A 15,408-nucleotide genomic window follows, 5' to 3' on the forward strand; every position below is an offset into this window, starting at 1 on the left:
CAGGCTGTGTAGCCTGACAGCCTAAGCCCAGCAATGGTAACACAGGATCTCGCGCAGCACACAAATGGTCAAATTTTTATAGCTTTGATTTGTGCATTTGTCTCAACACTTTTTCATTTAAGTTTTATGAGTACCTGTTATTAGGAATAATTGCAATAATTAGTGTAAAAAGCTCCAAAGATACTAATGAGCCCTGCCCAGGAAACAGAAGTTGGGGACAACCAATCACTGCTGGATAACAGGGTCAGTTAACAGAAGCTTTGATTTGCTAATCCCAAGTCTCCTTAGTGGGGCTGTTGAGCAAACTAGGAGGTTTTTTTTCCCCGAACAGCACATAAGGTAGCTTTAAAGGGAGGCTGAGACACAAATGCATCTTCCTGACAGGTAAAATATCACTATCACAGAATTCAGATTCTAGCACATCCCCATTCGTGACTTTGTGGTTCAATTAACAATTCTTTATTTTCAATGTCTAGCGTGTAAATAATTATCGTTTTATTATCAAGTGACACCTAGTACAGTATATGTGTATAGAGATAGTACATATCCTTGTTATAATAGTTTAGTAACACAATATTGCTGAATATATGCAAATTAACTATTGTTGCCCTTAGAAGCTAAACACACCTCCAGAACCGCTGGAATGCAATGATTGCGGTTCTTACATAGTTATTTTGGTTGAAAAAAGACATACGTCCATCGAGTTCAACCTGGAGGTGTGTTTAGCTTCTAAGGGCAACATTGGTTAATTTGCATATATTCAGCAGTGATGCACTGGGAGACATCTCAAGCTCACTCCAACCTGAATTATCGCAAATTCTTTCTGTTTTAAGAAAGAAAACTTTTGTTTTCCTTAGTATTTTAGTAAGGGGGCTTTTAGGACCATTGTAGCCCATCACACACTCCAATGAGTTCTGGTTCACCATGAGCTTGCTGGTTAGTCTGTAACACAATATTGTAACTCCCAGTGTCTCTACATTGGGGATGAATGGACTGCAGTGCTATGTATTGCTTATTCTCTCACTGATACCTGATAAGAGGTCAGATAACGTCTGTGCGACTGTGACAAGCACTTCTGGCAGGAGGGAAGAAGCAAGGGGTAAGGATAAATGTTTGATAGATACATGATTCGTGTTTATGAACTCCGTAATCATAAAAAGCAGAGTGGACTCCGTCATACGTGCCAACCTATATTATATCTTTTTGAATCAAAATAAGTTGATGGGATTCCAGGAGAATCCTTATTAGGATAAATGCTATGGATGCACATTTACGAGTATCTCATCATGTTGAGTTTCCGGTGATTGCTTTACTATTGCTTCCGTCAGAAGCCTGGTTCACTGGCGCTTATTGTGTCCCTCCTTCAGGAAGCCGAGAGAAAGTTTGAAGAGAAGAGGCAGAATCTGGACCATTATAATGGAAAGGAGTTTGAGAAGATGTTGGAAGAGGCACAAGCCAACATCATGAAATCCATCCCCAGCCTGGAGATGCCACCTCACACTCCAAAAGTGGAAACTAGCGAGAAGCTAGAAGTCAGCGGTAAGAGCTCTGATAAGGTACAGCCATCATGTGACTGATATAAATGTGTCAGAAGTCCAGTGATGTGAGATCTCAGCCGTCTGTAAGTGGTTATTTGGTCAGTTCCCAGCATGCTTTTCACATTGCGTCTTTGGGCTTTGTGAAAACATCATGCCCTATTGTGTTGTAGGCCTATTATTTATATCTGTTAGGCTTCTAGCACTGGGAATACTGTACATCATAAGAGCAGTCCATATATCCCCATTGTCGACTTCCTCCTCCCTGTGTTCAAAGCATGTGGCCCAAGGAACTTATTTATAAAGACCAGTGATCTGGGGGTGGATCCCTATTTTATTTTTTCAAAAAGTAATGAACAAATAGTTGAATTATAGCAATCAGGCAGCGTAGTGGTAACAGTGGGCGGAAGCAACGTTGACTTGCACTGTGGCTGAAAGGGGAGATAAATGACCAACAACAAGGTTTAGATTTGTCTCTGTTACCAGCAGCTGCACCTGAAACACTTAAAGGACATCCAAGGTGAAAATAAACTGATGAGATATTAAATTGTATCTTTCTTTTTCTCCTAAAAATGATTTTTTATAGTTAAATCAAGTTTTTACTGTTTTATTTTCTCTGCTCCATGACACATTTATTGAAGAATGCCAGAGTTAAAATCTATGAACTATTGATTGTTTTTATCTCTTTCCTGCTTTTAGAAGACATTTTCTGCTAGGAAAGTGTTTTATGGTTGTAATTCCTTATTAGTGAGGGTAATGCTATAGTCCGACCCATTCCTGACCCAGACAGAAACTGTCACTTGCATACCAGATTTTTAACTCTTTCTGACAGACAAAGAAAAAAAGGAACACCGCATAGTCATTTATGTGCTTGGCACTGTACATACGCATGTCTGTCTCATCATGTCACATGTCATCTCAGTTGTCCTTTAAAGGGGTGTGTAAAATCCAAAAATAAAAATTGCAAAAAATAGTGCCCCAAAAATATATCTAACCCCCTTTTCTAAAAGAAGTTCCCCAATTCACTTTTTCTTTTTATCTGGTCTGGGTGCCTTTATCTAACTGCAGGAACTGTGCAGTGCCAGCGGGATTGTGGGAAACATTTTATTATATTGTATATCTACAGTAACAAGCTTATCCCAGCATGCAAATAACAGAAAGCATTGGTGTGATATAATCCATCACACACCATACAATTTCTGAATTTTCCAACACGACCGAATCTCAAAATAAGGAAAAGAAATGAAAACAGGAAATTCTAATACATTTCTCAGTCGATTAAAATCCTTTTGCTTTTTCTGTACAACTGATTGTTTTCATCGCATTGTGGTGAATTTAACAGAAACATTTTAACATGTGTGTATATAGTATGTCACTATAAGGTTTTTTTTTTTTTTTTTGTCATATTGCAGAAAGTATCCAGGAAAGTGAAAAAGAAAGTGATAAATTAACAAAGTCTCCTCCTCCGCCGCCTCCCCGCCGGTTTTACCCACCAGGGGCCGGCCTGAGCAGTGCATGGAGCACAGAGCTAAAGGATAGCAAGGTAAGAGCCCCACCATTCTGGGGACCACACAATGCCCATTCAGGCTGTGTACACACAGGATACGCTCACTGATTGACATTATGGGTGTAAAACTTAAAGCTATAGGCTTGCTATACACCAGCGGTTCTGGATGCTTGCTTGGCTTAACAAGGGCGAAAAGGGATAATTTGCATATTTAGTAGTAGTGCATTGTGGGTAACCACAAATGTTCATGTATAACTGAATTATTGCAAATTTCCTTCTGTTTTAAGAAGGCAATTACACCAAGCTTTGCTTTTTTAGTAGGAGGGCTTTTTGGTTCCTTTTATCCCCCTATACATTCCTAGTAGTTATGGTCACCCTGAGCTGCTTGGTTACTACATTATGGGTGGTGATCGGTTTGGGTGACGGTATTCTGTGTTAATAAAGGCATTGCAAACAAAGTAGAACTAGAAATTTACACTGAACCACAATCAAGATTTAATGCAGAAAAAGAAAAGACCTTAGTTACAGGAGTATCCCTGAATTATTGTTGTTCAAATTGGACATGGTGAATTTAAACACCTGAGTACTTCTGACTGCCACTGTTCAGCTCCCGAATGAGCGGACAGGGTCAGGAGGAGTTCACTGCCCTCCTCCTGACCCTGTCTGCTTGTTTGGTTGTTGAACAGTGGCGGTCGGGAGTATTCAGGTGTTCGAATTCAGTATGTCAAATTATCTATCTCTCATACGATAATTGTTAAGAAAACACATAGCACCTGCAAGGAGATTGTTGACCTCATATTGTCAATCGCACCTTTCTCCAACAACAGCCGTATACTGTATGCATACATGTTGTAAAAACTAACCTGGGACAAATAGATTGTAACCTTCATACATGCTGGGCTGCTTCCTTTGATTTTTATTCTGAATGTAATATTTATTTTGCTTTTTATCTATACAGGACTCTGAAGAGGTCCCTCCATCAAAAACAGTAAAAGCAGAAACAGAGAACCAGGGTGGGACCTTCGCGGTGACTTCCATCATCTCATCTGCTGAGAAAGATGATGATGATGAAGAAGAGGAGGAGGGGGAGAGGATCATGGCAGAGCTACAGGTATCTCTAATACTTCAGCTAGAATGATACTTCAAGTGTTGGTGTATTTATGCTTAAGTATGGTTAACCTTTCTTAGAAGAGGGCTCTGAATAGTAATTCCTGCATTATTGATTTAGCTCTATGTAGGATGCTGACATATCACCCTCAGTAAGTGCAGTAAAAGCTGGTGCTGTGTGCCTGATCTGATAGTGAATTAGCTGCAGTGTGTGCGTTTCTTGAAACTTGTTGGATGGAATAAGGGCTTTTGTATGTTACTGAATTTGGAAGAGGTGGCTGACTACACATAGAAGAGGGAGCTGCTGTGTAAAGGAGGAGGGCTGTACATGGAAAGGGGAGCTTCTGTATATGGAGAAGGGGGCTGCTGTACATGGGAAAGGGTGCTTCTTAACATAAAGAAGCTGCACATTGCAGAAAGCCCTGCTATACGTGGAAGTGCAGCTGCACATGAAGGGAGACTGCCAATGGCAGAAGGGTCCTGCTGTACATGGAAGATGGGATGCACGTGGGAAAAGTTTGCTGCATTGCAGGGAAGGGCTCTGCTTATGGGAGAGGGCCACACATCGGAGAGGAGAGGTGGTGCTGTACATGGAAGGGGGGCTGCAGAAGGAGGTGGAGGTACTACACAGTTGGCTTAGGGAGTCAAAAAGTTTAAAACTAGCCCAGTTTTTACTGTACTTAATCAGAGTGACTTGTCAGTATCTTAAAAGCAACCTTATTTAATGAGATGCTGGATTGGCAGACAGTATAAATTCACACAAGACTTCACATTTATCTAAGTGCAGGAGCAGGATTTAGGAGTATGTGAGGTCCCAGTACTGCTGCATAGACCAGCACTACAGTCTTGTTATTATTTTCTGTTAAAGGCCTAAATCAGTAATGCAAGTATACTGTATTATTTTCAGAGCACACTTTAAAGTAAAGCGGAGGTGAACCTCTGGGCAAAGGTTACATACTTGCCTAAGGAGGGAAGACTCTGGATGCTGTGGAGGCTTCCCCACACTGTCCTTGTTTCCCCCGTTGCTGAGCGCAGACCGCCAAAAGGAATCTGATAAGACCTTGTGGGATACCAAGCTCGGGGCTCTTCTCCAAGCATGAGCATAGCTGTCCCGCGCCTGCGTGACCACGGCCTCGCCTGCACAGTCAGCTGACGTCGCTTGCACATGAGTGGCTCTGTGCTACTGCGCAGGCGCGGCTGTGGTCTCGGAGGAAGAGGTGTGCTGTCACGTTGTGCAGGAGGGGACCAGGCAACATTGGAGGCCAGTGTGGGGAACCTTTGTAGTATCCAGAGGCTTCCCTCTCTTTAAGGGAGTATTCACATTTTTTTACCTGAGGTTCACCCTGGGTTTGCTTTAAAAATAATGTAACCACAATTAAGTAAAAGTATAACCAATGCTTTTAAAGTGTACCGGAGACGGAAAAAAAAAAAAAAAATTATACATACCTGGGGCTTCCGTCAGGTCATTGGCTCCTACGCCGTCCTCTCGGGCTGCCTCGATCCTCTGTTAGCTGTCCGGTAAGTCGGCCTTGTTCTGCACATGCATGGCCCAGCCTTGAGTGCACACCCATCATGCTCCTGTTGCCGGGAGTGTTCTGCGACTGGGCAGTACTACTATGCAAGCAGAGCACATTCCCAGCTACGGGAGCACAATGCACGGACAAGTGGCGACATGCAGCGATTGGAAGATATGCTTGGATGGCCAGTGGAGCATCGAGGCAGGCCGGTAGGACAGCAAGGGAGCCAACAGCCTCAAGGTGGCTGGAGAAAGCCCCAAGCATGTATAAATATTTTTTTGTTTTACATCTCAGGCTTCCTTTAAGGGTTCCTCCATCTCAAAGCTTTTGTAGATCTCCATAATCAGTTTTTTTTTTCTTTTTATTTATAGGTCATACATTTTTTTTTTTTTTTTTTTTAGCAAAACTTGTATTTCCATTAAAACAAAAGAGAGGTCCTCAGATACAGACAGTAGTAGACTGTCAATCTGGCCAATTGCTTCTCTGCAAGGTGTTAGTTCTATATCAGGAGTGTTCAGGAGAGTCTGGTCCTCTGTATGGAGGCAACAACATTTGTGTGACATTGGCCTCAATTCACTAAGCTTATCTCCTTTCTATAGTTAATACCTTTAATACCCTTTCTATAGTTATCACCATGGTGACGAGGCATGTAGTATTCAGGAAATATTTTACCTCAGGCAAACCTAAAGTTAACTCTTCTGTCTTCAAGTTAACTCTTCAATCCTTAAAATAACTCCAGAATTCTAAAGTTAAAGACAGGCTGTTAATTAACTGCGTGTGAAATAACTTAAGGAATGAAGAGATAAGATAACTCTCTCACTGCGTGGTGGTACGTTTTCTCTTGCCGTATTATCTCCAGCATGATCTTAGTGAATTGAGGTCATTGTGAGAATCACCGGCTAGAGTGGTGACCTGAAGGTAACATATCATTTGAAGTTCCTAGCTTGATGAGGTTATGGGTAGACAATGAATGAAAGGCAACGACCTCCTTAGTTACAATTATAAGCATGTCTGAGCCCCCACTGTACTTCATCAATCACATTTTACATCTTTTAGGCTTTCCAGAAGTGTTCCATAATGGAAATTAACTCAAAGGTGCAGTATGAGACCCCCAAAATAGAGACACATGAGAGAGAGTTCAGACCGTCAGGTTTAGCTCTACCGAAGGAGAAAAAGGTAAATCCGTGTGTGAGGCCTAATTATAACCCTCCTGGCTTCTACTAAATAGCCCAGTACTACTAAACTACTCCTACTAACTCTTCAAACTCTATCCAGGCCCCTTATTTAATGTTTCCTTTCCTCATCCTCCTCTGTGTGGACTTCTTTTCTTAGTCATACCTCTCGTGGAGGGGCTCTCGGTTTGTGTAGGACTGGTCTTCAAATACTTTCTCAGGTTACAGCTACATTGAACTCATTAAGAGCTAGATATTAATTAGAGCTAATCACAGCCGGGATTAAAGAGAACCAAAGCTCAGGTCAGAAACACATACTTGCCTAATGCTGGGTACACACGGTATGTTCCCACACTCGATACCCCACTCGATTCACGGCCGGTAGATTACTCGGAAATAATCGAGTGGCCGGGAATCGAGTGGGGCATCGAATGCGGTAACACACCGTGTGTACCCAGAATAAGGAAAGGGAAGCCTCTAGATCAGTGTTCCTCAACCCTACCAACAGTGCATGTTTTGTGGAAATCCACAGAGGTAGTTAATCAGCTCTGCTGAGACACTAATTACCTCACCTGTGAATGTTTGTGGTTTTCTGCAAAACCTGTACTGTTGGTGGGCCTTGAGTACAGGGTTGGGGAACTCTGCTCTAGATCCTCCAGAGACTTCTCATGCTGTTCTCTGATCCTCCGCCGCTACCTGGGACCCTCCAGCTGATTGAGTCAGCGCTCCTCCTCTAACACGAGCACGGCTGTGCTGCAGATTAGCAACCGTGGAGCTTCTCATGCATACTGCACAGACGTGGCCGTACTCGTCCAGGCATACTACAACCACGCTTCTGCTTGAAGAGGAGCAAGGTCCCTGATCAGGTTACCAACAAGCCGTTGTCAGTAACCTTTGGAGGGTCTGCGAGTCACAATGGGGGACCAGAGGACGCTGTGGGAAGACTCTATAGGATCCAGAGGCCTCCTTCTTTTTAAAGGGAAGGTCTGAGGTGTTTAAAAAACAAAAATCTATTTACCTGGGGCTTCCTCCAGCCCCTAGCAACCATCCTGTGCCCTCGCCGCAGCTCCGGTGACTCCTGGTCCCCTCCAGTGTAGAGGACGACCTCGCCAGTTCAGCCTCTACTTGCACTTCAGCATGCAGCTCACGGAGTCGCAATGACGTCATCCAGACTGTACTGAGCAGGCGCAAAACTACTGCACCTGCGCAGTATAGTCCGGATGACGTTTAGTGCGACTCCGTGAGCCGCACGCTGAAGCGCAAGTAGGCATCTTGTACCGTAGGGGACCCCGGGCCACCGGGGGCTAGCAGAGCTGCACCGAGGGCACAGGACGGCTGCAAGGGGCTGGAGTAACCCCAAGGTAAGTAGGTTTTTGTTTTTTAATCACCTCAGACCTTCCCTTTAGGTAAGTATGTGATTTTGTACCCGAGCTTCAGTTTGGGCACATTAAAGTAAGAACTTGGAATATTTTATATAAAATGTGTTGCCCTTATTAGCCTTTACTTTATCTGAGGATGACTTAGGAGCACAAGGTAAGCCCTGTAAGTTAAGACAGCTGCTGCCTTGTCAGTGAGCTGACCTCGTACTGACAGCGCTCAACCTCTGCTAACTTCACGTAACAGTTCTCATAGTTGCGAGGAAAGCAATACACTGCTTTTTAATGGTTAGCTTTCATCAGTACATTTGTCATCTGACACTGTTTACATCCTCAGAAGCTGCCATGTAGTGTAGCTGGAGATAATGTCTTCCATAAAGAATTGTTGGGAGAGGGAGTATTGGAACTCCACCCCAACCTATGTCACTTCAGCCACCATTGTATGAGGACAAATGGCCTTCATGGGGTGGGAAAGTGGGAGGGGTCTGGGCAAATGAAGTACATTGAATGTGGAAATTATAGTCTACATTGATTGTGTTCTTTGAGGTCCATTTGTAAGGCTACTGGAAATCTGCACAATTACAGTATGGTAATAATGATCAGCCATCTTGCTTTAATATAGGTATTTTCACTGCAGAGAGCAGCAGAAGTCTGCTTATTTCTTCTCATTGGCAGAGTGAAGACACAAGCACAGAGAGATTCTTGCCTTTGCCGAAGACCAGAGATAAACAAGCTTCTACTGCTCTCTGCGGTGGAAATACATGTTTTTACACACAAGAAATGTGTGGGAATGCTTTCAAATGTTCTTTTGTGTAACTAAGAGTAGTTACTGAAATTTAGTTTTGGGAGTATAGTCCCACTTTAAGCCTAACGAACCTACTCATTACTCTCATCAACATAGAAATATCTGCAGCATCAGTAGACATTTCTGAAGCCCAAACTGGGGATGAACAAACAGAAAGCGCTCCAGTTGACAATTGCTAATTATTATTTACCCTTCCATTCTTTCTAGACAAACACAAAGAGAGTTGTTCAAAATTGTTGGCCAATGAATTGCTTAAGCTCGCAACGGTCATCCTGTGGGCCTATACTTGCATCACTTTAAAAGTGCTACAATCCCTCATGTCCGCAGGGAGCTTCAAATAAGAACGATATTGTTTATTGCAGAACCTTCTGCTTTCACTGATGGCTAACATGGTGCAGTGCTCTACTAATCTCTGCTGAAACAATAAACACCAGCCTTATCTGCAGGCGTGCCTTTGTACTTCCACTGATTTCTTGTAATGCTTCTACCCCTGTCTTTCTTGCACGCTCTCTTACAATAACTTCACATTTATACATATGAACGTTATATACTGTTTATTTTTGTTCAGCATTACTCATGTCCTTATGTGTTGTAGCTTCTGGTATAATCCACGATTTGAAGCCTCTCTGTGTAGCAGATTGTTGACAGGCATTCTGTGGGTGGAAGCAATCTCTGACCACAGACATTAGTACAGATGGACGCGCCCAGTATAAATAGATCTAGCACTTATTAAGAAATGAAGTGTTATAGTTTTTAATTTCCTCCCAGAGTGTTCCGAGAGACCAGGTATTTTTTCTATTAGCTTCGGAACACCGAGATGCAGACATTCCTCAGAGCTGCACCTGGCAGCACAAAATGTAATTCAGTGTAAGGAAATATGGGCAAACACTGACTAAATCGTTTATAAAGTAATGTAAAAAAAAAAAAGCCATTTTATTTGTTACTTTCAGTACAGTTCCTCTTTGATTGGTTCCCCCCTAAAGTGCCCCTAGCATACATATGAATTGGCTGCTTGGAGACTTGGGCGCAGGATACAGCCGCTATAGGGCTGATCCTGCTGCTGCACAAGTTCCCGGCGGCGTTAAATACTATTCCCCCTCCAGGTCCACGTGGATAGTGGGGAATTATGCAATTCTGCTGCCAACTTTTGCTGGCGGCTGAATTACAGTAACTTCAGCTCCATCTTCTGACGGCGCCAAAGTTACTGACTGTATGCTGCTATAGCGGAATTTCCTATTACGGTCTATGGTGGCGCCAGCTGTGCCCACATCTCCTGCACTGTAATTACAGTGCTCATGGCCCTAGACTATGATGCACATATGACTATGGTATGGATTCAGAGCGCTCAATCACACCCCTGAAACAAGCATGACGTTAATGATCTGCATGCTTGTTCAGGGTCTATGGCTAAAAGTGGTACGCAGCGTGACCAAGCGTCTGTATAGACGCGAAACGGCCGTCGCCAGTCCCACTTAGTGCCCTGGCTCCCTCACCTCCACCATACCGTCACCTTTGAGGATCATCGCACAGAGGTATCTATTGGTTGTGGCACCCAATTGTATGTCTTGCAACACCTGCAATAAACGCATTGGACGGAAGGTGCTCGGAGTCAACCCTTCTTTGTCTGTGTATGGAACAAAAATCTATGGCTAAAAGGATTAGGCAGATGATCAGCAGGACAATTAGGCATTGCTTAAAAGGAAGAAAATACAGATGAAATAAAAAAAAATTGAATATGGTGCAAAACTCCATGTATTTCAGTAATTCAACCAGAAAGGTGAAACTAACATGAAATACACTCATTACATGCACTGTGAGAAGCCTTTATTTGTTATAATGTTGATGATTATGGCTTACAGCTTATGTGAACAAAATCTCAGATCATAAGAATGTTGGGAAAATGTTCCATATTCTCGGCTCAAAGTGTCACTCTAATCAGCTAATTCATCCAAATCACCTGCAGAGGGTTCCTATTTCATACATTAGTGTCACCTTTTTAAGTTAAATTACTGAAATAAATAGACCTTTGCAGGACATTCAGATTTTTCTGGATTCACCTGTATGTCAGCCTCCATACGTCTCCCACTTTAGGTCTCCTTTAAAGGGAAGGTTCAGGGAAACCTGTAAAAAAATAAAAATCCCTATCCACTTACCTGGGGCTTCCTCCAGCCCGTGGCAGGCAGGAGGTGCCCTCGCCGCCGCTCCAGAGGCTTCCGGTGTGTCTTCGGTGGCCGACCCGACCTGGCCAGGCCGGCTGCCAGGTCGGGCTCTTCTGCGCTCCAAGGACGGGCTCTTCTGCGTCCCACGCGGGCGCGCTGACGTCATCGGACGTCCTCCGGGCTGTACTGCGCAGGCGCAGTAGTTCTAGACGACCGGAAGCCTCTGGAGCGGCAGCGAGGGCACCTCCTGCCTGCCACGGGCTGGAGGAAGCCCCAGGTAAGTGGATAGGGATTTTTATTTTTTTACAGGTTTCCCTGAACCTTTTCTTTAACCCTTTGCCGACCGCTCCACGCTGATTGGCTTGAACGCGGCGGCGGCCCCAGGACCACTACATGCCAATTGGCGTGAAGCCCTGGGGCGGGGTTTTGCAGGAGATCGCACGCTGATGCTGGGCATCTCCACTTGAATGACGAGCTCCGCTTGTTCTCCTAAGGGCCCTTTTACACTTAATCAGTTGCTCTCAGTTAAAACGGAAAGAAAACTGATTTTCAAAGTAATGCCCATGTTTTCCTATGGCACCTTTCACACTTAACGCGTTGTAACTGAATTCTTCATCACAATGCACTGCTATGGAAAAAACGCGTACTAACGCAAACCAACTAATTAAGTGTAAAAGTGGCCTTAGTCGCCAATAACTTTCAGGGGAATATTCTGAAAAGCGCAAATTACAAATCTTGTTCTTATTTGATTATCCAATGACAGTGCACAGAGTTCTCCATTAACTTGCTGAATGCCACTTTTGCTGTGTTTTTGAGTTGTAAGTGCAGTTTTCCGCATTTTATAATACTACACAGGAGGTCAGCAGTGCTTGGCTTAAAGTGAACCTGCTGTGGTAAGTTATTAGAGAACACAGCATCGCTCTTCAGAATGAAAGGAGTGACCACGTCAAGCAAGCCGAGCTTCACAGATTTACTGCAATTCTGAATTAAGTGAAAGGAGAAAACATATTCTGCATAAGATAAAGCATCTGGGCGTTCACAGAACACTGCTGTGTCAAGATAGAACTTGATTCAAATGCACAAATCCACTGAAGAGTCACTTTATGTCTGTCCTAACAATGCTGTGCTCAGCTCAAATGTCTTCTTATGAGCTTATTCAATATTTGCCTAGAGAAAATTCCCAATGAACTTGTCATTTCCGTCACTGGCCCTTATTTCATGGACTTTCTCCTAAGATTTCTCCTAGGCGATCTTTTCACACCTAATCAATAAAAAGCAGGCAAGTAAGTAAAATACTCAGTACAATTTTGACAGTACTTACCTATTTTACCTATACCCAATTCCGATTTGGGGGGGGGGGATTTTTTAAGTTGCAGAGGGCTGAAACGTTATTTTAAAGTGAACCAGAGACAAAGCACCCTCATGAATTTTGCCATATATATCAATGGGAACATTAGAGAAAACACTTACCCTGCTCTCTTTTTCATCCTTCACTGCTCAGCCTGCTTGTTATCATCCCTGATAAAATCCCCGACTGAGAATTCAGTCTGGCTTTACTCAGGAATCATTATAGCTAAGTCTGTCTTGTCAAGCCCAAGCCTGCCCACTTCTGGCTCTGCTATAATGACTCAGCTACAGAGCCAGAGGGGGGCAGGCTTGGGCTTGACAAGACATCAGAGAAGACAGACTCGGCTATAATGATTCCTGAGTAAAGCCAGACTGAATTCTCAGTCGGGAATTTTATCAGGTCTGATAACAAGCAGGCTGAGCAGTGAAGAATGAAACAGATAGCAGGGTAGGTGTTTTCTCTAATGCTGGGAATACACTATGAGATTTCTCAGTAGCTTTACGGTCCAAACTTATTTGTGATCGATTTTCTTATCAATTTCCATTCACTTCTATGACAAATCGATCAGGAAAACAATCGAAAATAAGATCGAACATGTCGGAAATAATCTATTGAACCATCTATCTTATACAAAATCTAATGGTGTATTCCCAGCATAATGTTCCCACGGATATATGTGGTGAAATACATGAGGGTGCTTTGTCTCTGGTTCACTTTAAATTAAAGATGAAAAATGATCTCCTAGGAGAAAACTCATGAGTAAAAGTGAATCTAATAAGGGCCAATAAGTATTAATTATTATTAAGGTAGTAAATTCACAAAGAGTGTAAAGTACCATGCACCATGGTAATCTAATAATAGTTCATTCATTTAGGTTGTTCTGTGTATGGCCACTATTAGGGTCTAATCTTTGCTGCCATCAAAAATAAAAAAAAAGGATCTGCCATTACAGCTACATTTTAATGGAAAAATATTATACGACACACAAAGGGCTTCAGATTTCATTTTGTAGCATTGCAAGATCTTTACTAATTTACAAAGCAAATGTCAACGCTGCCCTTAGATGATGTTAGTAGTTTGTAGAGCTTTGTCAACGAACTAAACTGTTTTAATTTACCCTGTAATATTTTCCCATAGGTGTCATGCTCTGTTACAAAAGAATGTTTGAGCCCTAAAAGTCCAAAAGTTGTTGAAACCCCAGAGGACAAGTGGAAATTTCACTTTGTACAAAGTTCTGCACCAAATTCTATGAATTGTAGGCAGGAGGACAGACCTGTAGTGAAGGAGCAATCCACTTACAGTCTGTTCATAGGCAGGGAAGAACAAAGCAGTAACATCAAAGAAGAGCAAAGACAACCTGAAACAGAAGAACAAACCACCGTCATACACAGTAGTTATCCCAACACTCAAGTGGTAAATCACTCGAGCACTTCTGTAGTTCCAGAATTAGGTAATGGAAGAACAGAACATAGGATAGAATCCTCAAATTCTGCATTTGTTAGAGTTTCTAATGTCAAAACAGTTGTGGAGAGCCAGGACCCTGGCAAGGCTGTCCAGGAACAAGGAATACCATATTTAGATTTAGGCCAGACAGTCGTATTAAGGCAGAAGAGCACACGGAGGAGCAACAGCCAACAATGTGAGGACAAGGATTCTCCCTCAGTATCTCCAACTTCACCAAATTCTCCAGCATCTCCAGCAGACAACATTGCCTTTATGATTACAAATACAGAGGTCCAGGTTCTCTCCACGGGTGAGGTTCAAGATATTGTAAAGCGAAAGGGAGGAGAAGTCCAGACGGTCAACCTTGACCGAGAGAATGTAGAAAAGATTCACTCAGACAATGCTGAGAATTCTGGATCAGAAAGCCCCATGGTTTGTACAGATAAGAAGCCGGTAATTATTATATTTGATGAACCAATGGATATTAGGTCAGCTTATAAAAGACTTTCAACCATATTTGAAGAATGTGATGATGATTTAGAGAAAATTATGTCAGAGGCTAGGATAGTAGAGGAAGAAGAAGAAGAAGTTGAAGATGAGGAGGACAAGAAATCCAATATGCCCCCACCCGAGCAACATAATGCTGACTCAAACAAAACAGTAACTACTACTGAGAATGTTGTGGCAAACAGCAGGTACAGATTTAACTACCCATCTCTGAAAGAGATGAAACAGACTATGTTCCAGGATGGTACTTCTCAGATTCCACCCACAGATGAAGACCGATCTGATGCCTCACACTATCAGTTTGGTCAGAGACAGGATGCAAAGAAAAAATTCAAGTTCAAATTCCCTAAAAAGCAGCTGGCAGCTCTGACACAAGCCATCCGTACCGGAACGAAAACTGGAAAAAAGACTTTGCAGGTGGTTGTCTACGAGGACGAAGAAGAACTTGACGGAACTGTAAAGCAGCACAAAGAAGCAAAAAGGTTTGAGATCACAAGATCTAGAAGCAAAGAAGAAAATTTTAATCCTTCCGTTGAAAGGCCTGAGGCCCTCAGTCTCGTAGAATCAGATCAAGTGTCCAGAACAGATGAAATCCGGCAAAACACCTACAAAACCTTAGACAGTCTTGAGCAAACCATAAAACAGCTAGAAAGCACAATAAGTGAAATGACACCAAGATCAGGACCCGATATTACTGAAACAAAAGAAGAAACCAAAGTTTTAACCCAATTGCCTATCCTCACCAAAGAAACTGTGGTAGCTGATGATACAAAACTTGTCATAGAGCCTTCATCCTCCATACCCATTTCAACACGTAAGGTATCTGTACCTAAAAAGCCAAAATCATGAGTGCCTAATGATTTGACTGCTGTTCTTCTGGTGATTGGCTTTTCCCTAGGTGCCTAACAAACTTTTGGTTTAATGTGTGATTA

At 42.8% G+C, this 15,408-nt stretch overlaps 1 protein-coding gene across 22 annotated transcripts in view; it reads left to right on the top strand.

Annotated features, from left to right (window-relative positions):
- Window positions 1–15,408, top strand: part of KIAA1217 (KIAA1217 ortholog) — a 798,974-nt gene that overhangs the window by 731,166 nt on the left and 52,400 nt on the right. For 17 of the 22 annotated variants that reach the window (XM_068235624.1, XM_068235630.1, XM_068235626.1 and 14 more), the window contains 5 exons: window positions 1,368–1,539; window positions 2,948–3,078; window positions 4,001–4,153; window positions 6,723–6,842; window positions 13,664–15,295. In XM_068235624.1, coding sequence (XP_068091725.1) covers window positions 1,368–1,539; window positions 2,948–3,078; window positions 4,001–4,153; window positions 6,723–6,842; window positions 13,664–15,295 — 2,208 coding nt within the window. The remainder of the gene's footprint in view (window positions 1–1,367; window positions 1,540–2,947; window positions 3,079–4,000; window positions 4,154–6,722; window positions 6,843–13,663; window positions 15,296–15,408) is intronic. The other 5 variants (XM_068235639.1, XM_068235641.1, XM_068235640.1 and 2 more) reach the window with 3 other exon arrangements.

Source organism: Hyperolius riggenbachi, chromosome 5, assembly GCF_040937935.1.
Source record: "Hyperolius riggenbachi isolate aHypRig1 chromosome 5, aHypRig1.pri, whole genome shotgun sequence".
Classification (NCBI taxonomy): domain Eukaryota; kingdom Metazoa; phylum Chordata; class Amphibia; order Anura; family Hyperoliidae; genus Hyperolius; species Hyperolius riggenbachi.